This window comes from Ixodes scapularis, unplaced genomic scaffold (genome assembly GCF_016920785.2).
Source record: "Ixodes scapularis isolate PalLabHiFi unplaced genomic scaffold, ASM1692078v2 PGA_scaffold2__306_contigs__length_199485367, whole genome shotgun sequence".
Classification (NCBI taxonomy): domain Eukaryota; kingdom Metazoa; phylum Arthropoda; class Arachnida; order Ixodida; family Ixodidae; genus Ixodes; species Ixodes scapularis.
In genome coordinates this window covers 190,249,824-190,275,648 of record NW_024609857.1, presented here as the reverse complement: position 1 = coordinate 190,275,648, position 25,825 = coordinate 190,249,824, and the positions used below count along the sequence as shown (strand labels likewise).

The 25,825-nt window shown below is 45.8% G+C and overlaps 1 protein-coding gene across 2 annotated transcripts in view; it reads left to right on the top strand.

Moving 5' to 3' along the window:
* Positions 1 to 25,825, top strand: part of LOC8036079 — a 73,364-nt gene that overhangs the window by 14,179 nt on the left and 33,360 nt on the right. For both annotated transcript variants that reach the window (XM_040208381.3, XM_040208382.3), the window contains exon 3: positions 14,707 to 15,144. In XM_040208381.3, the coding sequence (XP_040064315.1) occupies positions 14,707 to 15,144 (438 nt within the window). The remainder of the gene's footprint in view (positions 1 to 14,706; positions 15,145 to 25,825) is intronic.

Sequence of the window (25,825 nt, the reverse complement as noted above, 5' to 3'; positions counted from 1 at the left end):
TTCCAAAGCATTCATTTGACACCATGAAACTGTTTGTAATCAAATGTGAACAAAGTCTACAGCCCAAAGAGTGAACTCCTACCCAACCATGACGTCACTTTTTCAATGTTGCCCGTAGAGCTTTTCACTTTGAAAAACACGATGAGGTTCAAAATTGTAAATTCTGTAACTGCACGAAAAAAAGTTGTTTTGTCCAAATATTTGGGTTACTAGTTCAGCAATGTATGTTGGTGTGTCTAGCAAGCTTTTTGGCCAATCGGGGACTATGAAGAAAACGGCGGAGTAGCCCTTTAAAGTCTATTCACACGATGCATCTTGTTGGCGAAACTAGGTTTCAGGAAACAGATTCCCCCTCTGAACGCGACCGAAAAAGTGGCACGCCTCCAGAAGCGTGTTCCTCGCTTCTGGAGCAATTTTTTGCTGAAATGTCATCGAGGCCTGTCAATCACCCGAAGGAGAAACGTGGATGCTGCCAATGGCCGCTCGACTTGGCTATGACGTCTGACCTTTGAGGCGGAGCAAGCTTTTGGAGGAGTCTGATTTTTGGCTGATTCCGTATTTGAGCCAAAGCCGAAGAAAAACAAACATGGCGAGCGACAAGCGGTGCGTACGGGTCCTACTCGGTTGAAAGTGTGTGAACGGCGCTTTAGCAGTACGGGTTGGTGGGGCGGTGCAGATTCATCAACAGCCGTGACGAGTGGAAGCACCGCATATGAACATGATAATTGGGATAACTTCTTTTAGTGGCGCAAAAATGTCGGAAATACTTCGAGACCATCCGCCTGTTCTTAGACGTTCGGGGTCTTTCCCGGGTTTGGCAGGACTAGTAAACCCAGTGAACCGAATCTGACGAAGTTTATTGAGTGGCATTAATAAAACAGGCTATCCCTTCACACTGTGCGTACTTCATATCATTCTGATGCGAAACTCTCGATATTCTTGGTGCAGATGGCAAGGTTTGGCGAAATGCTCGTGATTCAATACGTCACAGGTTTCGCACGTCAAATTCCACGTGTGAACAGGCTGATTTCGCAAAATCTCGGTTTCGCTAAACTGTGGCACGTTGAAAAGATGCATTGTGTGAATAAGCCTTTAGACTCGAGCTGAGCAAGCATTGATCAGATGAGGAATTTATACTTTTAAATAACATACAATTGTCCACAAATAACCTTGTACTCACAGACGGATCTACAGCGTCAACAATATCATTTACATAAATTAAAAATAGTAGCGGCCCCAAGACGCTTCCCTGTGGTACTCCTGATATGACATTCAACGTCTCCAGACAACAACCGCCCACCTCAACTAACTATTTGCGAGTTCTTAAAGGGACAATGAAGGCAATTTCGGACATCGTTTTGGCGATTGAACTGGGTTCCAAGCACGTCTCGCGCCACGTGGCCCAAATTTCAGCCGAAACCGGCGCTTGTGTGCCACGCAAATCAATTAAACATTTGCGGTAATAATCGTACCGGAATCGACTGGAGCGACGCCCCGAGAGTTGCGGGAGAAGCCAGGAGGAGCGGAGCTCACGTGACCGATGCGAGGCCAAAGAGCGCGACGTCACAAGAGACGCCTCAGCGATTGGTCGAAACGAGAAACGCGCCCTCGGTCACGTTTTGGTTCTCGGTTTTTAGGAATACTGTTCTAATTTCCACTTGAGTAACCATGAAAAGCATAAATCGGACCGGAAAGGATTACTAAACCGTAAATAAAGCAGCGTAAATATTTTTTTCTTTGCTACGCTGGACGTGAAACGGCCAACGAGCAACTATGGGCACTTCGGCATGCGGGCCGCTCGTTACCGGCTGGGCTGTCTCCCTCGGGTGACGGCGGAGGCCGCCACACACATACTCCCGTTCCGTTTGTGTTGGGTTACTGAACGGAAGCTCGAACTCGCTCGCGAGAGCGGCATTGCCGTCCATGTTGGCAGATTCGACGAAACGACCGCGCCATCGCACCACCGGGCTGCTATAACCCACCGTAGTAACCAGAATCTCGATATCCTAAATACTAATGATACCGACTATTCACACTTGACGTCACCTCCGTTTTTGGAGGCCCAGAAACGAGGATGTAGATTGTTCAGTTTCGGTTTCTTTACTTCTTTCATAGGTACAGAAATACGCGTCACAAATGGCTACAAAAAATTGGGCAGCATGCTATGTTCCCAAGAGGCATAAAAACAGCATTTAAAAAAATTAAATAAAATTGTCTTCATTGTCCCTTTAAGTATAAACAAACCCAATTGACAATTTTCATTTTTTTTTTTTTTTCATTTTTGGTATCCTTAGGGCTTGAAGGCATTACAGAGGGGGTGGGATTATTACTTACAAGTTAATAGAACACTCAAATCACAAATCAAGTTCTAGTAGTATGGATACAGCATTTTTAAAATCAACAGGATTAAGAATTGTGGCGATGAATGTGGAAAGGTGATTCCAGTCAGCAGACGTACGAGGTATGAATGATCTGTAGTAGGTATTACAGTCGAACCCGTTTATAACGAACCCGGTTAGAATGAATTATGGTCTATATCGAACACACGAAATTTGAAGATCAATATTCATGAGAAATATACTTTCTATAACGAACCACACATCGGATATATCAAACTGCGAGCGCCCGGTACCGCCCCCGTGGAGACGCGCGGGCTTCCCTGCAATGCACAGAGTGACAGAGGACAAGAGAAAACCAAGAAAAACACGATGGCCCTTGAGAAGATGAGTCACAAAACCGACTGCGAACGCCCGCAACCGATTCCCGCGGAAGCGCGCTGGCTTCCCTGCCATGCACGGAGCGACAGAGGACAAGAGAAAACCAAGAAAAACACGATGACCCTTGAGAAGTTGAGTCACAACACCGACTGCGAACGCCCGCAACCGGCCCCCGCGGAAGCGCGCTGGCCAATGATAGAGCAAGCATGCAATGACGTTCTAATGACATCATCCTGCAGCCGTACCAGGCCGGACATGGCTCTCTTGTTCCTAGCGTTTTGCCGAGGAGGCTCGTTGTTCTTTGTGTCCTTCCTGTTCCCGCAAGAGATGGCGACCAAGGTGCGTTCATCGTTACCGTTCTCTACCAAGGTGGAAAATATCCGGCGCGTTGAACGCGGCGAGAAGAAGTCAGAAGTCGCCACATCCTTCAAGATCGCCAGAAGCACGCTGAGTACGATACTGAAAAACAAGCCAGCGATCCTGCAAAAGGCCCGAGATCGACCGAACGCTTCACGAGGCGCTTGCAGCGACGGAAGTGCTCCGTCGCTACTGTTCCCAGATTCAGGGAAGTGGACTAAGTCTGGTAAACCAGCTATCTCGCGTCGAGGACGAAATTTTGAAGGACGCAGTAAAAGCGAAGACGCAGGCAAAAATTACCAGCTTCTGTCGGTAATATCAAAAGAACAGGTAATAAAGACTTCTCTCTGTCGTAAGTGCCACGACTTTTTTTTCCTTCTCAATTTTACAGAATTATCGTGTTTATTTATTGTCTGTTACCTAGAAATTTTCGGGCTTTCTTAGATGATATGTTTCAATATTGAAATTTATTGATAGAAATATAAATATATATGTTCCATCATGAAAGCTGCCTTGCGATAACACGACTCTGAGCGCCGGCGTGAGGCTCGCTACGCTCGGCAGCCTTCGCCGCTATTCCGCGCGGTTTCCTTTCATCTCTCTCGCTTTTGCTGTCCTCACGAAATAGCGATATTTGCTATAACGAACTACTTGATATATCGAACTAAAATGCGTGTCCGATGGAATTCGTTATAAACGGGTTCGACTGTAGTGTGGCACTGTGGAATTTCGACTTTATGTATGTGATCATTGCGTGAGGATATGTAGGATGGCTCCAGTAAGAGTTCAGTCTTAAGGATTGGGTTGTGAAAAAATATTTTCTGAAATAAACTTAATCAATAGAACTTTTGGCGTAAAGAAAGAGTTGGCGAGGATAGGCATTTTGTCGTAGAGGTTGCGCTTGATGTACGATGGTAATTAGAAAGAATGAAATGCACAGATCTATTCTGGACAGCCTCCAAGGCGCCGACGAGGCTCCCAGTGTTAGAATCCCAAACAGCAGAAGCGTACTCAAGTCTTGGCCGGACTAGTGTTTTACAGAAAAAGAGTTTCAAAGTCGAAGGAGTCTGGAAAAAATTATGTTTTAGATAGCCAAGCATGCGGTTGGCATTGGAAATGACGTGGTGAACATGCGATTCCCATGAGAGGTTAGATGTGATGTGAACGCCCAGATATTTGTGAGTGTCAACCCGCTCTAAAATCATATTATTAAGGATATAGGAAGGAGGATTGTTAACTCGCCTGGAAATTATCATGTGTTTACACTTGTCAACATTTAATGACATGTGCCAAGTGTCACACCAACTTGAAATGGAATCGAGATCATTTTGAAGAAGTAAGATGTCAGAACTGTTAACATTTTCGCGGTATACAACACAATTGTCTGCAAATAAACAAATAGAAGATGTTACATTCAATGGTAAGTCATTAATGTAAATGAGAAAGAGAAGAGGGCCAAGCACAGATCCCTGAGGTACTCCGGACGTTACTGAAACTGAAACTAATTGCTGAAGGAAGACCTATACTAGGCAGTTTTGATATTCATTTTTCATGGGGAACCCTGTCAAATGCTGCACTGAAGTCCAGGAAGATAACATCCACCTGGCCGGCCTTATCCAGTACCTGTGCAAGCTCATGAATGGTAGTTAGTAACTGTGTGATGGTTGAAAGACCCTTTCTAAATCTGTGTTGAAACTAGTGATGGACCGAATCTGCCGAACTTCAGATTCGGCAAAGTTCGGCACATGCCAAACTTTTGCAGGAAAGTTTGGCAAAGATTCGGCAAATGTCTGCGCACGCGCGAGAACGCGACGGAGCGACGGGGCGACAGAGCCAACGGAGCCTTGGATTGCAAATGGACGCCGTGCAGTCGCGCAGTTACCATCGTGCAGTGTAGTACAACTACACTGTAGTACAACCAGTGGTTACGGTGCGGTGTGGGGTAGCGAACACGGTAACTGTGCGTTTGTGAGCGAGTGTGGTTCTCTTCAATATTTTCTGCCTCAAGCATAGAAGATCGACCAGTAATTTACGCAATCCTCCGCGCAAGTGACAAATGATGCGGTGCATTCTGAAACATTGAGACATTGGCCGACGATTACTTTAAAGCACTCCTCGCAATTATAACAATGCTGTTTTCGGCTCACAAGTATTGTTTGTGCGAAAACAAAATAATATTGCTTTTTCAATTAGTGTTTTTTCGCGATTTTCAAGTATCTGCCTAAAACTAAACACAACTATAATGCTTGACGTTTCACATCCGACATTCGCTCTCCCTATCTTCCGAAACGTTTTGTGTGTGTCCTAACACCAGAAACAGGCATTTTTAAGGTTAAAAACGAGACGTTGCGAATATGGAACGCACACTTTCATGCAAAGCTGACGTCAGGTGACTCAAATTGGAGAACATGCATATTTACAATATTATTATTCTCCCTTCTGGTGAAGGCTCAGCCACTGCTGTATTCTTTTTCGCGCACGAAACGGTGACTCCCAGAGAAAGCAAGACCGCAGCGTTATTGCCTTCATTTTAGCAATGTACACAAGCATGCAGGCTTGCGCTGATGATGCCTCTAAACCGAAACTCTCGTAGCGTGATTCGTGACTGCACCACGCTCGCTTCCACCCAACCTCGTTGTCACGCCACTTCTGCAAGGTGTCACAAAAATTGCCAGTAAACACACAAAAATGACACCGATACAATTATCTTGCAGAATATCACCTTAGTTAGTAAACATGTTGCATTTAAGCTAAGAAAAAAAGAAACATAAAACATTTTTTTCGCCAGAAAAAAACGAAATATCAACGAGTCTGTTAACAATGTATTTTTGCCGAATCTTTGCCGAATCTTTAGAAAAGTTTGGCTTTGCCGAATCCCAAGATTCGGCACTGAACCTTGGATTCGGCAAGAGTTCGGCTTTGCCGAATCCCAAGATTCGGCACTGAACCTTGGATTCGGCAAGAGTTCGGCTTTGCCGAATCCCAAGATTCGGCACTGAACTTTTGATTCGGCAAAAGTTTGGCCCGTCACTAGTTGAAACTGAGTCAATAAACTGTTTTCACATAGACGTTGGCTAATAACGTTACCAATTATGTGCTTTAAGAGCGTACAACTTGTACATGTTAAAGGGACCATAAAATGACCTTTGTCCTTTTGCTAAATAACTTTTACATTAAACCTTCAATGTTCACTGAACATCAGACAGGCATCCGTTTTCGTTTTGGTTTATTAACTTCTATGGAGAAGATGAATTAAATATTGAGTTTTTCTTCCTCTCCAACTCACCGCAAAACAAGCCGTGGCGTAATTGGGACGGTCGTGACGTACTCTGGCACCAGAACAGGAAGTTCTCTCGGCAGTAGGAGAATGGGAACGTTAGCGGCGAGCTGGTGATATACCGGTAGGTTTTACCATAGGGTTTTACTGCGATGATGGCACCGATGCCACCGACATATTTTCTGAATTGGTGCCTCTCATCACCGCGATAGCTATGGACACATCGCAGCTGAGCGAAATTCAACTAGATACGTTGCGCTACAGCGACAGCATGGGACTGGTCCCATACACCGGTATGCCTGTTGGAAAGTGCGACGAGTCTTCCAACGAAGACTCCAGTTCCTTGTCGGAATCGGACGACAAGGAGTGGCGACTACACAAACTGTAATTCGGGCACTTGCAACGAGCACGTTAGCTTCGACTGCGTCCATTGTGACTGGAGCGACCGGAACAACTGCTCTGCGCCGCACGTACACACTCATGCAACTGCTGCGACGGGCACAGCAAGTCGTCAGCATGACGGCCGCTTCTCCGCCGCCACTCACTGGCATTGCAGAAAATGGACGGAGCTTTCTATGGGTTCAAGCTTTATTAATTTTTATTTTGTCAGGATAGGCTCGCAGGGCAGAGTAGGTGCAAAAAAAGAAAGAAAAAGATGCAGTACACCGTTTTGGATGATCACGACTTTACCGATAGCAATAGTATGTATCTCGCCACATGCCTTTTCTAGAATTGCAAAAGACAATTAAATCTTAGCAGCGATATAGCAACATAGAAATAGGATTTCTTGATCACATAGACGTTTCGGGAGTCCAGGAATGCTAACACTAATCACTTTTCTCGGGTGATGAAAACGTGTTTTCATCACCCGATTTATTTGCCTTTAAATGCAGTATTCACCAGTCATACCTTGAACTTGAGCATACGCATGGAATGCGCAAAATAAAAAATCCGGGTGATGTTTGAGGACACAAATGCTAAGAAAGCACCGCTGTAGTTAAAGTAAACAAACACTATGGCACGAGCGTTTCCGCTGTCTTCAGGGTTCCGCCACAACAACACAGCACGAGTAGATAGATTCTAACTTCTAGGACGTGCTAAGCTATCATCACGGCGCACGACGAGAATTCAGTCAAGAATAGCACTTTACGCGGAACGATGGATGAGCTGCCACCATCCCGACCACGTCGACGATCACCACCGATGCCATGTTTTGCAGCAGATAGCAGGAACCACGATCCCCCCTTGCTTCATTTACCACATGATAGATGGCGCATGGCTCCGAGCATTGTAAAATTCAGAAATTTACATTGTATCGCAGTTATGCTACAAAATGTGGATCAGAATATTCTTTAATGATAATTTTAAGAAACATTCGCTGGCTATTTATTGGTTATGATCACGGCGCTGGTGAGGTAGGCGCTTAACCAATAGGCAACATGGATCTGGCTAACATGCTTTGGCACCGCAGAAGCGTCGCAGTGAAAACGCAGAAAGCTTTCGAAGGAAAGAAGATATAAAAGAGCCTGCTTTTCTTTTAAAATTTTCATGGCAAAAAATTGTTCTGGTTTTCTATTTTTGTGTTTTGGTTTTCTTTTCACACCTTTTATGACGTGCGGTGGATAAAATTCGATATCAAAATCGTTTCATGGTTCCTTTAAAGGAGCTGTGCAACGATCTTAACGTTGAAAGAATTGGCATCTTCTACTTTGGACATTGTTCATCTTGTCACAGAGGACAGAAAACGCACCTCCTTCCTTCGAAATGTTGCGATTCCGCCGCGTAATTTCGAGGCAAAAATTACAATATTCCCCGACCTGTAGCCGCGAGCGCCGTCCATGAGAAACATGCAGCATGATGTCAATGGGGTCTTGTAGAAAGAATGGCAAGTTGTGCGAATACCTGCTCGATAAAAGGTAACTTTTCTGTAAATCTTGTCGTTCCAACATAAATACAAATGTGTCAAAAACCTGGTATCATCAACAAAACTTTTATTATACGGAGTTTTAGTGGCGCCTTCTATCCTAGGTCCACAGAACCGTCAGCTCTCTCTTCTACCGCAAACAGCTGCCAGAAGCCGGAGAGGGAGGGGGACAGGGCCGGACGGGTATGGCCGGACCCGGATGAGACTTTCCTCCTTTCACCATATTGTTTGCACTGCGCCCACCAGCACGTGGTCACGCGGTCGCAAGCAGATGAGTTCTCACTGCTCACTGATGGCTCTAGAGAGAGAGCTTCACCGGAACCCCGTGCGACCCCCATTGACGTCACAGCGCACGTGACTCGAAAGACGGTGAAGCAGTTGAGAGGTGCCGAAAACCTCAATCTTTGTCCATTTTTAAAATAAAACTAGGACATGCAGACAAAAGCGGTTTTTGTTCTTTACTTAAGAAAAGCCGAGACACCAACTCCACAATTATTTAAGCAAAGCACTGAAACTGTTGCACAGCTCCTTTAAGGTCAGTAATTGCGCAGCAATAAAGGGTCCCCTTTGTTTTGAAAACCGGTACGACACGTGCCGTAAGCCACTCATCTGGCAAGACACCTGAGGCCCACCCCACCTCCCTAACATGATACAGCTGTTAATGAAGCTGTGATCGGTGGCAGGTGTTTAGTCTGCCATGCACCACCCTGTACATTACTTCAGAAGGAAGCTTACATTACATTTTGAGGATCACTGCACTGCTTCTCGCATTCTGTGCCTTGGTTGCACTTAGAAATTAGGTGTTGTGAAGCAGAAAGCTTTCTTCCATGCTGTGAGAGTGCTGGAAGTTGTACGAGAGGTTGCACGCGACTTCCTAAGCCTGGCGCATGATCCGGAAGTTTGGTTAGGTACATCTGTCGCCTTACTCTGTAGTCAGCAGAGTCTGCTCTTAAATTCTGTTTAAGAGTGTCCATCAATCAGCTTGTGTCTTTCAAGAGCCCTACCAGGACTTGTTGACTGACCCAAACATTTTGCAGAAACAATTAAGCCTATCAAGAATACCTACTAAAAACTAAAAATGTGTAATATCTTCTTCTTTTATTTTTTTTTTAAGCTTTTCAGTGTTCAGTAAGTCAGGTACTTGTATACAAGTATGAAATTTCCTAATATTGTGCTTTAGCAGAGTGCTAGTGGGCGTACATATCTGCAGCCTTTCTAGTGTGTTCTGCGGACATATTCATATGCATCTGCCGAACACTAAACAGGCTGCAGACATGTATGCCCATTACCACTGTGAGAGATAATTGTTTTAGGGTATTTCATACTCGTTTATGAGTGCATAACTCACAGTGGCAATTTTGCTACATTGTTTTTGCATGTTTTTGAGGCAAACTAGGCCGTCTGTTGTCTCGTTAGCTTTCCGTACGTAGATTTTCGTAACTTTCTGTAATCAGATGTACTGCCCCTGTTGACAAGAAACCAGCTGTGTTTTGCTCAAGCTTGGAATTGGAGGCGTCACTACATCAGAAGCCCATTGTGTTTCGCAGAGACGCAGCTGTAGCACCATGTGGAAGCGAACCGTGGAACCTTACTGGCATGGAAAGGATATTTTAGTCCCATGTGTAGAGGCAGAGGGGGGAGTGGTTGTGAGTTGGGATCACTTTAGAACAAAGAGTCACATACATTTTTTTTTTATTTTTTCTTGGGCTAAGGGTTTGAGAACTTCACCTTAGCGTCCTGTATATTTACAAATGTCTAGAACTGCACAACTTAGCAGTGTCGATATGCATATATGATCTGCTCAGGTATCTGAAAGTCTATATATGCACTACATATGCACATAAATAGAAAGGCTGAACACATAAAGGCTACATATATACACATAAATCTGAACTTTTGCTTGTCATCAGTTTGAAGATGTACAGAGCATGACACTGTTATTTCAAACTCTTACAAGCAAGATTTCTAAGATTTGTCCAGGTTTTTAAAAGAGTGCCACTAGAACCACAAGTGTGGTAGAATTTGCTCACATTCGGCACCAACTCGAAGGGTAAAATTTGGTTTGCGGAAGTACCATATTTTTTTTACTATAGTCCGCGGCAGTGTTGCCAATTTAGTGGTTTTCCCGCTAAACTTAGCGGTTTTTGGTTCTGTTTAGCGGGGTAAATTATTGTTTTGCGGGCGGCGGGATTTTTAGCCGGTTATATGAAACCTTGGCGGTTTTTTATCGATATTCAAGTTATATCGATTTACTGTCAACTATGCACCTTTCATATCCATAAAGACAAGGATAATAAGCCACAGTCGTCTTCGCTTACTCTCAGTAATGTTCTGGTTTGTGAGAGTAACGCCTGTGACGTCATCAAATCATTAAGGCGACGAATGTCGGACCGTGCCTCCCTGTTTTGTGCGCGCACGTTTGAACAGCATGAATGTTCCAATTTCCCTTTGATGTTTTTGTCACTGTTTCATGAAATGGGCGTGGTGAAGTACGCTCAAAAGTTTAGAAAAGACTGGCTATAAGACCCCAAACTTAAAGACTGGCTACTGGAGGTTCCTGATGATAGCAGACGAGCCAGGTGCCGCTATTTCAAAACAGAACTATCTGCGAAGAATGTGGATTTGGTCGCGCACGCTGCAACGAAGAAGCATGTTTCGGCCGCTGCACCTTTCTCCTCTGGTAGCAGACCACTCTACGAGTTGAACGGATCTGACTAGTCACGCACTGCTGAAGGGTCCCTTGCGATGTTTGTATGCGCTCACTCTGCAATTTCGACTTTGGATCACCCGGGTGAACTGTGAACTGTGGCGTGGCGTGACAGATTTCTAGTCAAAACAAAAGGAAAGCTTCCTTTCAGATGGCATTGATATGATCTATACTGTTATTATACCTTATATGATCTATATATGATATGATCTATACTGTTATTATACAAGAATTAAAGCAAAAAAAAAAGTGTATAAAAAGTTGTTTTGTGCTGTGTTTTGGATTTAGCGGTTTTTTAGCGGTTTTCGGGATTCCGACTGCGGGTTTTTAATTTTTGAGTTGGCAACACTGGTCCGCGGACTATACATGTTTAGTAGTTGAAATTTTACTCGGTGCAGACTATCTACATGTGTGATCTAGGTTTTGTATTTTCTAGATAGTTCAGTGTGACAAGATGCGGAGGATTTTATGGCTAACAGAGTATATTAATAGTGATTTATGTATGATACAAGTTTCTTTGTGATCTAGTACAGCAGGCATTTGTCAAGGTGTGCTGTGTATGATAATTATTACGTTCAGATTAGGCACTAAGGGCGAACTATGCACCACGTGCGGACTATGCACCACATGCGGGCTATGCACCGGGCGCGGACTATCTAAGCAAAAACTTTCATTTTTGACCCCAATTTGCTTTCGCGGACTATACACAGGGTGCGGACTATAGTCCTGAAAATACGGTATCCTACGAACAAGGTAGGTTTTGCCAGTGTTCTGTGGCACATTTTTCTGGTCTTTACGGTATGTCACTTTGAGTCGGATTGACTCTCTGGCCCATTGTGGACTCTACGACCTCCACGCTTCGAGCGCTAGCAAACCATCTTCACCACGCTATTTTCCCCCCTCATCAGAAACCCCCCGACATATGTGCTCAACGTTGACCATTTCGTGGAGCTTGTTTCTCAACTAAAGGCCACCACAGATGACAGCCTCGTATCCTTTGATGCCATATCTCTCCACGAGCGTCCCAGTTCCCCTGGCAGTCGCCACAGCTAGGACCGCTCTCGAGAAAGAAAAAGACTTCAACGAAAGGACTAGCCTTAGCGTAGATGAACTCCTCCGCCTCCCTGAGTTCTGCGTAAGCAGTACTTTCTTCAGCTTCAAGGAGAATTCTACATCCAGACCAGCGGAACGGCAGTGGGCGCGTCAATCTACTTCACCGCAGCAACTCTGACGACGGAAGCCATTGAATGAAAGGCGTTGCAGTCAACTTCCGCAAGCCCCACAAAATTCCCGCTCTACGTGAATGATTGTTTCTGTATTTTGAAAACTTCAGAGGTTAACAATTTTCTGGCACATCTAAACTCGGTCGGGCCGGCCATCCAGTTCACCGTGGAGGGAGAAAAGGACAACACCATACTGTTTCTGGATGTACTTATAAAGTGACCGGAGAACACCTGAAGTTTGCTGTGTACAGAAAACTGGTCCACACTGGGCACCACCCCCGTTTCGACTTAAACTGTCCTACGATTCGCAAGGCTTAGTGGCTACAACCCTCCTGTCCGGAGCTAGGAACATCTGCTCCTCAGAGACAGGTTTAAAAAAAAGAAAAAAAAAAGAAAAAGCAGTCACCGATCTTAGGAAGAACGGTTACATGAGCAGCTTCATCCGTTGTGTAGCTCGTCGTCAAAGTCACGATCATCGTAACCTGCAGGCACGCAATAGTAGGCAGCCTCACCCAAACACCCGCATCTGCGTTTCCTACATACCAGAAATTAGCGAAACTCTGGCCCGTGTGCTAACAAAGGATGGCATTAACCAAAAAACCTCGCACCTACCAAGAAAAAAAAAAAAATGTGCAAGGTGGGATGTACAATATTTCATGCAAGGAGTGCTTGGTCACATACGTTGGCGAAACAAAGAACCTGCACGAAGGAATTCTCCAACACAAACACGATGTACGCAAATTTGAGCACAGCTCTGTTGCAGAACACTGTGAAGACAAGGCTGACCGCATCGACTCCAAAAACACCATTGTCACGAGTGTAGAGACGAACTTCTGCCAAAGGCTTCATATGGAATCGTGACAGCAGACCAGGTTACCCAACAAAGAAGTTAAAACAGCCACCACCATAGAAGAAGACGAAGCTGCCGCTCCTCATTTGTAAATAGTCAACCCCTGAAGAACAAACCAAATTGTTTTGGAACGTCTGGACCCCAAATCTTTAGGGCACGGTTGGTGGTTATATTTTATTTTCGTCGCTTCAACCCATCCAGACGGGCTTCCGTCGAATATGTTTATGTTCGAGTCACTCATGATTGTACCTGCTTCGTGCCTTCGTTGGAAAAACAGTCAAGTACAGAGTCTTGGATTCTTTGCCAGTTGCCATTGGCTCTTATAGTTCTCTGGCCGAGAAGTATTTTTGACATCATTTTGAACTTGACATCCACCTGTGTAAATAAATTAGGCAGAAGGGGTAGCGTACAGCCCGTGATTGCAGCAAGACGGTGGTCAATTTGCTGGCTGTATCAACCATGACTTGCCTTATGGAGACGGAGAATTTTTTTTTATCTCGTAACAGACGTGGACATTTGTGACTGCCGAAGAACTTTCCAGAGTCTCACTCTTTCCTACGAAAGAAAGGTGGGTCACTGGCTAGTCCTCAACATGGTTGAAGAAAGGAAAGCGACCGTGTTACACTCGCTGCTGTGACACAGTTAACTCCTTCATCAATATCGTTTTGCTGCAAATTATACCACCACAATCTGCTCAGAACGCATAGAAATTAATGCATTCACCAAGTCTTGTGAAGATTTACTTTACTTTGGAAGTCGGCTAAGGAGCACCGCATAAATTAATGCAGCATGTGTTTTATGGGTCGTTTTCTATAAGGAAAAGCATGAACGGGTGACATGCTAAAAATTTTACACAAAGTAAGAAAGAGTTAGAAAAACACAGCAGGGCTTAAACCTGAGTCGGTGCGGTGGCAGTTGGACACTATAAGTGTTTGCAAGTACAGCCTCTGGGTGCCGGCATCTTGCTGCTGGCGTGGATAGATCCACTGATAGTCGGGCATTGCTGAGGTGCACCCATGGCCTCGGCAATGCTCGACTATCGGACAATCTATCCACACTAGCAGCAAGATGGTGGCGCCCAAAGGTCGTACTTGCTAACGCCTATAGACACTGAGATGTGTAGCGCAGCTACTCTGGAAGCATCCTGCTCCCGGCAAAACGTGCCGGCAAGAACAGCATGACGTCGCATTGTGGGGTGGTTTGTGCGAGACATAGTCTGTGGTCCTTGGTCTTTGTCGGGTTGATCGAGGTTCCGTAATTTTTAATACGTTCAGGGACGCACATTGTCCAGAGGTCAACATTTTGTGTAAATCGCCGCTGATAACGGCATAATTAGATGGAGCTTAGGATTGCTGTGGTAACAGATTCTGATCAGGACCCTCCGGAAAGTCTCAGTAGCTGCATCTTGCCGCCCCCCCCCCCCTTTCCTCTCTCTCTCTCTTTTTTCTTTCTCTCTTTCTGATTCCAGCAGCCGTAACAACTCGGAAGGCTATAAACCCCCGTCCTCCCAATCCTCAACTCCGATTCCAGCCAGAATATTTTGTTGTCTTTTCTCTAAAATAAAAGTTAATTTCACGCTGTTCTCGCAGTCTGCATGTTAGCCTGTCCCTTTCTGTTGCAGGGACTCAGTTCCTCTCTTTTTTCGATGCAGTATCTGGCAGCCCCCAAGGAGTCCGCAGCCAAACACAAGGTGCTCGCAGCCTCCACAGTCGCCACAGTTTCCGCGGCGCCCTCAGTGGCCACGGCCGCCACTCCCCCCGCAACGTCCCCGAGCAAGGGCGGCACGTCGTCGGGCGGCGGAGTGTGCTCGCGCTGCAAGCGCAGGTGCGCCGTGCAGCGCAACGTGGGCGTCCAGTGCAAGAAGGACCGGCACGGTGCGCCGTCCTCCGCCCCGTCCTTTGCGCTGGGACCCTGGTCCCAGGTGCCGCGCCTGCTGCCCTCGTCTGAGTTTGGGCACCTGCGGTTGGGACGCTTTGTGCGCAGGGAGGTCCACCCCAATGGGGGCGCCTCAGTCCTGCACCTGTACTGGGACGAGATCGCCCACCTGGAGGCGGCGGACCTCAACCGGCTGGCCAAGGACTTCCTCAAGGTGAGGGCCACGCTCCCCGTTCTGTTTGTGTTGCGTCTGCTACGGTCATCAGAGGGTCTACCAACACCCGCAGAGGAACGTACCCCCCTCTCCCCCTTACGTGTGCCATAAAGAGCCTACTTGAAATAGAGAGCATGCTGGTAAGTGTAGCATAAATAATGGGAAGAGCATAAAACACAAGGACGGACAAGACGATTTCCCAAGTGGAAGCAGAGTCTTAATGACGACTCCGAAGGGCCGGTGTCTTTTTTTTACCGAAGATAGAGGAGGGGGTCTTGTCCGTCTTCGTGTGTTATGTTCTTCCCGTTATTAATATTTTAAAGAGCCGTACTACAGAAAGTGTCCAACTGCTCAACCGGGGCCACGTGGTTTATCGGCCACGTCTGCAATATGGGCCGCAAAGAGGTGCCGTAAGCGCCGATCGTCTGCAGACGTCTCTGCCTTTCCGCCCACTTTCCTCCTCGCCACGCGAGATTTGGTCGTGAGAGCATGCGCACTTGCGACCAATCCCTGCAAAAGGCATCTGCCACTGAATTACAAACGCTCCCCGGGGTTTGAGATGGAAACTCTCTTCAATCTGGGCTCTCTAATGCTACCTGTTTTTTGAAACACCATACTGTATTCCATTTGGTATGGTGAAGCGCCATCTAGACGCTGGGCTTCAAAACCTGCGTATTCCATAGAGTGTGCCGTAGTCACCGTAGCAGCGGTCTCCAAAACGGTGGTATATTGAACTACGGGGCATGGACCTTAGGGGGGGGTGGGGAGAGGGGGAGGGGAGGGAGGGAGGGAGGGAGGGAGGGAGGGAGGGAGGGAGGGAGGGAGGGAGGGAACCATTTGTGGAAGCAGCTTCTATGGGCAGTTTCACGACCGAGTTGATTCAATTTTACACTAGAAAGTGTAATTGTACGAAAGACAGAACTGGACAGAAACACTTCATGCATACGGTGGCGTAAACCACGAACATGGCAGCAATCTCACCTTTTTTGGTTAGGGCTAGCTGCTTCATCAGCGAATGAAAAACATTTTGATAAAATAAGGAGCGAAAAATGCTGTAGTTAGTAATATCGTTAGGAGAGAGATTAAGAAAAAGGTTAATATTACAATATTTACAGAGAAGAGAGGTGGAGTTTGTGGAGGGGTCGGTCTCGTGAACGGGTCGCTCTAGCCTTGGTCGGCTAGAGCGGTCGGCTAGAGCGGTCGGCTAGAGTGGCTTATCGCCGTTCGATTCTTGTAACTCGGTTCGCATAATACCAACCGTGACCCTTCTTTTTACATTTGTTCCAATGTACTACCCCTGTCGAGCTTTCCAGTCACAGTCACTGGTTGATGCCATACTGTGGTATATTCCGGTCCTTCAAATGCACTAGCACTTTGTAGAGTCACATTTCCAGCGCTGCACACGAACGATGGTAAACAATCAGGGTGGCAGAGTGTTCCTTGTGTTGGCTAGGCCGTCAGCGCGGCATGACCGGGCGTTCTCCGCCATAAGACAGCGATTTGGCGAACGGGGATTCCAGGCGACAAAAACACGTTTCCCGGCAGTCGCCTGAATGGGACGGGGTCGCCGAAGACACGTTTCTCTCGTGTTGATGGACAGAGTTGTCCAACCTCCAGCACACGTTGGCTTCCGCCGTGCTTTGGTTGCGCGTGCACAGACGAGGCTTACGAAACGCCGAAGTGTTATCGGAGGTAGGAGACTCGTGCTAGAAGCGGGATGGCCGAAAGGCTTCCCCGCTGTTATCATTCTCTCAGTGACTGTAGACTATTCCCGTCTTCTCGTCAGTAGCTCACTCGCAGGATCTTTTTTTTTTTTTTTGTTCTCATTCCATGCCGGAGTTCTTTACGAGAAAGTGAAATCTTTTTGATACGATCTGTTTATCTGCAGCTGTGCGGAAAATTTTGTCTCGGAGCATGAAGCTAGCGCAAGAAAGCGGCTGTGCTTTTTGCAGACGTGACAGGAAAGGAACTGTGCGTGAATATTCCTGTTCTCTCTCCAACGATCGCACGGTGCGTTATTCTTTGCCGAATGTTGGCGGGGATTGATTCTTTTTCTTCCTACACATCTAAGATGGGTTTCTGTCTCCGTGGATGAAACTTCATTTGACCCGTTTGGTAGGGGCGGCGTAGTTTTTTTTAATCGAGAGTTTGTCGTGCATTTTACGGTTGGAACTGCAGTTCACCTGCTCAAATCAAAATCAGATAGCGCAAAGGATTCAACCTTGCGGGGTAACTTGAACATGCTTTTCTTTTTTTGGCTGTTTATTTGTGGTAAAAATTTACATTTAGCTTTTGTCATCTGTCGACCGTGAAAGGAGAAAAATACCCCTGTGTCTTGCCTAGTTACGACGGTTCGTTCAGTAGTGACATAATCAAACACAGAAGTTGAGACTTCTGTGTTGTCCTTTTCCATCATGCACTTGCACCAGCTCTCCGCTGGTGCAGCGCTGTACACCGCTGGTGGAATTTAGCTTCCACCAGCAGTGATTGTTGACGAAAGGTTCGCAGGAAGAATTATTTGTATCATAAAACGAGGGAAATGTTGGTTCTTGGCGTTACAGTTACGGCTAATTCTTAGCATCGGGGTGCCTACCAACCTCGAAAGCATGGAATTGCCCTGGAGGGAATTTTAAAGAGTATCGAAAAGTATAAAAAAATTTCGGAGAAATCGTAAAAATGTCGGCTAAACCAGAAAAAAGGACTAATAATGGTGGCGCGGGAATGTGCAACGAAGCATCAGGGCGCAGCATGCGGTGGTGTGGACAGCCTTTGTGCTGAGTAGCAAAGGCCAGTAGGCAGCGCTAGCGACCGCCCGATTAAGCAGGAACAGCCGCTGCAACTCCCTCTCTTGACAACCATCACATGCATGCCCTTCTAGTGGCTGTTGGTTTGTTGGTCCCTTCGACCAATCACACGTGCAACGTGTAGTAATTTTCATATTGGGTTTTCTGTAGTTTCGGTTGTGAAGTGAAAATACGTCAATGACAATGTCACTGTCAAAGAAGCTCTTCTTTAATCTGAACTGGACGGGCCTGGTGGCTTTTTATGGGGAGCTGTGGTGAAACACTGATGATCATTGATATTCATAAAATTTGCACCATGTTCTAACTATCCACCCGTGAGTATGTCTACAAAATATTGAACCGAAGTATTAAATTTTCTGCGCAGAAAATGATTTTTGAGGTTTACGCATACACCTCCGAATCACTTGCTGCCGCTCTATCGGCGACGACGAGCGGGGTCACTCGCGACGTCAAAGGTTGTATCCGAAAGCAGACGACGCTCCTTGTTCTGCGGCGTTGTGCGTTGTGGCGATGGCGAGCGTCTGTAATTTGGGACATTGCATCTGCTTTAGGCTGTTTGCGGCATATAATGAAGGGTGGGGGGAATTGGTGATTGGTTTGTGGGGTGCAATAACACCACCAAGAAATGCAGCATAGTGGCATCCTGTTCGTTTCCGACCGAGAAATGTTTGCTACAGAAGTGAATCTGAGCAGTCCAACGTGAACGCTGACGCCTAGCGACCGTGTCGTGCTGGAAAACAGTTCACACTTCGCTAGCAAATAAAACCTTCCGTGCCATTCTACTTCGAAGCGGCATCTGGGTCCACATGTCGGCGGATCGGGAATGCAGCCCTCACGGGAGGTCCCCTTGGAGACTATGGTGGCGGATCGAATGCGAACAGTGAATCATGCAAAATCTTGTGCTGAAAACCTTGATACATTTGCCGGTCATTGCCTGACTAAGACAAGCTCGACGAGTCCTAGTCCATTCTTCCCCATGGACGATCGTGACGGCCTTCTGACTGTCCCGGACGCTGGGCGAAACAGACTCAAGCTGTCTATGTGCTTATGTTTATACAACATCTGATGTCACAACAACATGGTAGACCAGGTCAGTTTCGGTTTCGGTGGTATCGTAATTCCACGATAAAAATTATTTAAAATATTTTGGGGAAATGTATTTGCTGCTTTAGGCTCAGTTTCTTCTGCTCTTTCAGAAAATAGGATTAATTAAAAACTTTCAAATTAATGCCGGACTGAGCACATGCTAAAATTAAGTCTGAACACTGCAACGACTCGTAAATATTTTTGTTCTGCAGTAGCAACAACTGCACTCTTTCCTTCATTAATTTTTTGTAGTGAAATTTACACAAAAAAAAGGTATAATTAAACACACAGTTCGCCGCAGAATTGCCCTACTTCCAGGGGGGGTGGCTTTTGCCCTGCTGCAGTGACATGTGATTGTTCTTTTCTGGTGCATCATTCCTTTCCATTTATGTGCCTACGAAAGAAGTAAAGAAACCGAAACTGAACCATCTCCAGTCTCGTTTCTGGGCCTCCGAAAACGGAGGTGACGTAGGGAGTGACGTCAAGTGTGAATAGTCGGTATCGGTAGTATTTAGGAGATCGAGACTCTGGTTACCGCGGTGGGTCATAGCAGCGCGGTGGCGCGGTCGTTGCGCCGACTCTGTCAACATGGACGAATGCCGCTCTCGCGAGCGAGTTCGAGCTTCCGTTCAGTGACCGAACACCAACGGAACGGGAGTGCGTGTGCGGCGGCCTCTGCCATCACCCGACGGAGACCGCCCAGTTGGCAACGAGCGGCCCGCATGCCGAAGGACGGACGCGGGGGAGATGCCGAGGGGAAAGCGGCAGCGATCCCGCCGTTCCGGGATCCGGTTCCTTCGCGGACTTCCTCTTTTCGTCGTCAAAGAACACAAACAGCAACCCACACGTGAAAACTAGCGTCGCCCGAACGAATACTGGTCTTCAGTCGACCGTTAGAACAGCCATCTACAGCTACATTTTGCAAAATCTTTCGAGTACCGTGTTATTTTTTAATTTTATTTGTTGGCCCATAGTTGCTCGTTGCCGGTTTCGTGTCCAGCGTAGCAAAGAAAAAAACAATGATGCTGCTTTATTTACGGTTTAGTAATCATTTCCGGTCCGATTTATACTTTTGATGGTTATTCAAGCGGAAAGTAGAACAGTATTTCTAAAAAACGCGAACCAAAACGTGACGGAGGGCACGTTTCCCGTTTCGGCCAATCGCTGGCGCGTCTCTTGTGACGTCGCGCTCCTTGGCCCCGCATCGATCACGTGAGCTCCGCTTCTCCTGGCTTCTCCCGCAACTCTTGGGGCGTCGCCCCAGTCGATCCCGGTATGATTGTTACCGCGACTGTTTAATTGATTTGCGCGGCACACAAGCGCCGGTTTCGGCTGAAATTTGGGCAACGTGGCCTGAGACGCGCCTGGAACCCAGTTCAATCGCCAAAAAGATCTCCGAAATTGCCTTCATTGTCCCTTTAAGGGTGCCTGGGGTTCTTCCAAACTTGGTTTGGTTTGTGGAACACGCAAAAAAAGCAAACAGGAGGCCGAACAAAGTGCCCTAGCTACAGAACTGTTGAAAAGGCGATGTGTTGCCAGATGTACCGTACTTACTCGCAGAATGAACACACTTTTTTTCCGCAAAAATCGATGCAAAGTTGGGGTGGGGGGGGGGGGGGGGGTCATTACGCGAAGTAAAATGTTTGCGTCCGTATTTACTCGCATACAGAACGGACCTTTTATCCTGAAAAATCGAAGTAACTTCTTATCTCTTTGCGCGCGGCGGCCGACCCCGTAACCAAACTAAACTGCGCAAAAAAAAGAAGCTACTTTTTGTTTTCTTTTTTTCTTAATCCCTTGGGTTTTTTTTTTTTTTTTTTTTTTTTTTTTTTTGCTTTTCGCAGGCTGTTTTGTTAGGCGTTGCTTAGGCAAGGCGCCTCCGCTTATCTTTCTTATTTCCTTGCGCGCGACGCACGACCCCCCTAACCAAACTGCGCTGTGCAAAAAAAAAAAAAAAAAACTTTTTTTGTTTTTTCTTAATTTCGTGGTTTTTTTTTTGTTGTTGTTGCCTTTTGCAAGCTGTTTTGTTTGGTTAGAGGGCTTCTCCGCTACTCTTTCTTACCTCCTTGCGCACGGCGCGCGACCCCCCGTAACTAGGGATGTCGCGAACCACCCCTAGTTCGATTTCGAAAGGTTTCGATATTTGCGAAGCGAACTGAGGTTCGATTTCAAAATATTTTGATATTTTCGTATTGACCGAGGTTCGAATTCGAAAAATTCGCAACTTTCGATCACAGTGGAGTTTCGAATTCGAAAAGTTCGAAGCTTTCACGGTTTCTAAAATTTTGGATTCGAATATTACGAATATTTTTTTTACTTCAGGTTCGATAAATTCGAAGATTTCGAAATTCTTTGTAAATAAAATTCGAAAACTTTGAACGCTTCGAATTTTTATAGACGTGAAGTTCAAACAATTCAAATATTTCGAATTTCCTTGTGCATAAAGTTCTGAAAGTTGGAGGTTTCGATTCTCTTTTAACGCTAAATTCGAAAAAAAACTTCGAAGATTTTGATTTCCTTTCTAGTCCAAGTTTTCAAAGTTCGAAGTCCGGTTTTCAAGTTCCTCCACAGTTTGTTTCAAATAACGTTTTCACGACTCACTGGCTTTCGCAGCATCAAGTTTAGAAAAGTTAGGGTGTGATATATAGATTCTGCGAAGTTGGTAAGGCAATTAAATGAGACAACGAGTGTCCCGGATGTGCTGGAATATTTGCCAGTGCAGAGTGACGTGTGACCATGGATCAGTAATTGTGACCTCCAGCCCGGGGGGGGGGGGGGGGGGGGGGGGGGGGGGGGGGTGGTCTTTAACTTGCATCATGCAGTAGTGATCACATGAACACACTGTTTTACGAGACTCGTCCAGTTCGAAACGGCCAGGGGCAGGCAGGTGGTTGAGGTTCAGAAAAACCTTGAAGTGATCTGGCAAACCGCCCCCCTACCCCGTTGCACGCTGGTAGTAATCCGATCGAACGCCGCCTGAGTGACGCTGGCATATAGTAAGTTAAGTCTGTAATTGTCCTGGGGGCCTAAACTCGTGAAACCTGAAGGTGGGCCGAAGTTGAGGGAGCGCACCAATCGGACAATCACGACGATGACTTGGCGCTTTTGTCGCCAACATCCTATCGGTGCGCTCAGCAAACTTTTGGCTCCAACTTGGTGTTTGACGAGTTTAGGGCCCCTGGAGGTTTATTTTCTGGGACGGAGGAATCGCCTCGCAAAAAGCCGACACAACACGAGGTCGAGGAGCGTTCTACCATACAAGTGGCGTCGGAAGAGGAAAAACGGGGGGTAAGAGGGTAGCGGCGGGGAGCTTCAGTTCCCTTCCCCCCTTCCAGATATTTCGGACTGTTAAAGAAAACAATACGGGGAAAGAGGGCGTGGTCGAGCTGATTTTAATCTGAAATTATTTATGCATATATGTATAGCTACTGTCGCTCTTCAATGCATAAAAGATTGCGTAGATGATCATTGTTAGAAACTCGTTGTCAGAAGGCACTACTCGTCACATGCTTAGTGGTTCGGAAGTTCAAAGCTATGTCTTTTCGACCTAAATACCTGTGCCAAAAGTAAAAAAAATATATAAAAAGAATAAGTGCGGGGATAAAAAGCTGGAGAAAAAAAAAAAAACTATCAAGAATTCGCCGGAAGTGTTGCATTCTTACGTATTCAGAGGTTCAGAACTTCGAAACAAGTTTCTTTTACCAAAATGTGTACAGGCGAAAAGAAACACGTCCCAGGATCGTGAAGCGAAAAAAAAAAGTTTTCTTTTAATGACGGTGCTGAACTTGAACACTATTAGAAATCTTCGCCCATGAGTTAATTTATTCCTTAACGTGAAAAAAACAATAAGTACATTATTTTGTATTCTGCAGATGGCAATAATATGTACTGTCTGTGGTGTTAATTTAAATGCGATACCTCAAACAACCTAGACGAAAATAAATATCAAGTTTAGGGCATAATTGCATGTAGATACATGTTTAGACATTTCTTCGAAACTCACGTTGAATAACAATAATCACATCTTAAGACGGCACTTACCTAGGCTATACATAGGTCATTCTTAAAAAAAGTATAACATCTCTACCACAAATAGCTTCGGCTACAGCGCGCTTCAAATCTGGCACAAACGATAATCATCAAAAACCTGTCGTCCTTCCTCATCCCTTCGGAAATTTATTTCTTTAAAACTCAGCATGCCAGAACATTAAAACAAACGCCATTGTCTTTCGTAAGGAACGCAGCACCGCGTGTAAAAGTTCGAGAAAAAAAAAAAAAACTACGGATGTACCTCACTACTTGAATTCAAATTAAACCGTCCGCTGGTCTTTAGAAGTTTGACGAACGTCGAACTTTTACCCTAAAAGTTCGAAGTTCGTCGAAATTCTGACTTTTCAGGATTCGAAAGTTCGAAACGTTTCGAATTCTCTTGATCAATAAGTTCGAAATTCATCGAATTTTTTGGTCAGTCAAGTTCGGAAGTTCGACAGGCATCGAACTTTGCAGCGCAATTAGTTCGAAAGTTTGAAAAAGATTGAATTTTTTAGCGTAAGAAGTTCAACGGTTCGCAAAGCGTCGAAATTCTTGGCTCAACAAGTTCGACAATTCGACTTCCGTCGAATTTTACGATATAGACAATTCGAAAAATCGAAATCTTTCGTACCTTTCGAACCGCTTGATTCGATCATCGAAACTTCGATTAAAAAAAAGTTCTCGGCATCCCTACCCGTAACCAAACTGCGCTGTACAAAAAAAAAAAGCAAAAGGCTCCTTTTTGTTTTTGCTTTCTCTTAGTTCCGTAGTCTTTTTTGGGGGGGTTTTGCCGCCTTTCGCAAGCTGTTTCGTTCGCTTAGAGCGCTTCTCCCCTTCTCTTTCTTACCTCCTTGCGCGCGGCGGCGTGCGAACACGAAGTCCAGACTGCGCTGTGCAAAAAAAAAGCTCCTCCATGTTTTTTTTTCTTTCTTCCGTTGGATCTTTGCGAATTTTTTAAACGTCTTTTACCAGGCGTTTTGTTCGCCCACGCTGCCCATGCGTTCGTGACCTCGCTGCACCAGGATAGAAGAGTGCGTTCATTTCGCGCGTGTGGGGAAGGGGGTCAAAATTTTGAAGTCCGAGTTGGGGGTGCGTTTATTACACGAGTGAAAAAAAAAGTCGAAATTTTGAAAGCCGACTTGGGGCCAAGGTGCGTTCATTGTGCGAGTAAATGCGGTAGCCACTGAAAGCTGTTGCTAAGATAGAATTTAAGAAAAAAAATGCTCTAAATGTAAAACAATTGAATTGAAATGGCATAAAGCAAACACATGACACTCATCAGTCCATACTGTTTCAGAGAGTAACCTTTTTCCTGATCGTGCCCTGTCATTAGGCCTTTTGCCAATTTGCCCGAGCATCAAGGAGAACTTCTTATACAATCGTGTGCGCAACAAAGACGAGGACAAAAGCAGAGAAGGGGACGATTGTATAAGATGTCAAACCAACTCGCCCAAACAACCACTCTTCATCAAGGAGAATGCTGGGAACATTAGGTACACGCATTGCACATGTTCGCCTTACCACTATAAAAGATTTGAAATAAATACTAACCAAAAGAAGGTACTTAAAAGGTTAAAACAGTGCAAAAGACAACGGACAGGGTAAAGGACACTGACAGAGCGCTGACTCTCAACTAAATTTTTATTGAACTCAACAGTGCAATATATATGCACAATTGAGAACAAAAAGAAGAAAATCAGCCTGAAAAACACCCAAAAGTAAAAGCGCAAAAACGAAGCATCACCTCAAAAAAAATAAACCAAGCTAATCAAGTGGCCAGAAAATCAATCTCCTTCCTAGATAATGCAACGGAAGGCCTGCTGACACACACGACTCCCAATCTGTCTATTTCTAGAGTCTCCAAAATTTCTCGTGTCAGCTGGTCCCGGTGGCGTTTTAAGACCTCGCACTGCTGGAACTGAGGCTGGCATCTGCAGTCACGGCAATCCATGCCGAGGTGACCGGAAACCGTCGAAGAGACGTTGTAAGCATGTACCCTTAGCCTATCGTTGAGACAGCGACCTGCCTGGCCAACAACGCCTGCCACAAGACACGAGGGAGGGAATACACAACTCCCTCAGCGCAGGCGACGTAGCGATTGCGATGCTTCGTAGTGCAGGCCCTCACCTCCCTATCAGAGGGATTAACGGCTCGGCACAATCTAGAAAGCTTGTCAGGAGCGGTGAACAAAACATCCACTTCACATCTGCCTGCAATACGTTTGAGGTTGTGGGCCACGCCATGCATATACGGAATGACAGCGAATTTTTTTTTTTCTTTCTTTCTCGTCCTTTTTTACTGCTGGCAGGGATATCGCTCGTCTCAGGCCAAGTTTTGGTTTCTTTGAGCAGTGACTCAGCAACAGCTGTCAGCACGTGTGAGGGGAACCCAGTGACAGTGAGGCGTTCAGTTTGCTTATCGAAGCTAGGTTGAACTTTGTGAAAGCAAGACCTTCGCAAAGCATCTGTGTAGCAGGTCTTCGCGATTGTACGTTTTACAATTTTTGAATGCGCGGACTCAAGGGGCAGAAGAGGCTTGCCGGCCCGAGGTTCATAAGCCCAGCATACATGGTCGGGGCACATTGTTAAAGTTAAATCCAAAAATCGTATACATCGGGCTTCAGGTACTCCGTGAGTTAAAACAAGTGGCGAAAGACAGTTAGAAAAGATGCCTAAAATATGAGTCATTGATGAATGAAAGGACAAGACGTCAGTTTCCCACAGGACTAAAAAATCGTTCACAAACGCTCGCGCAAACTT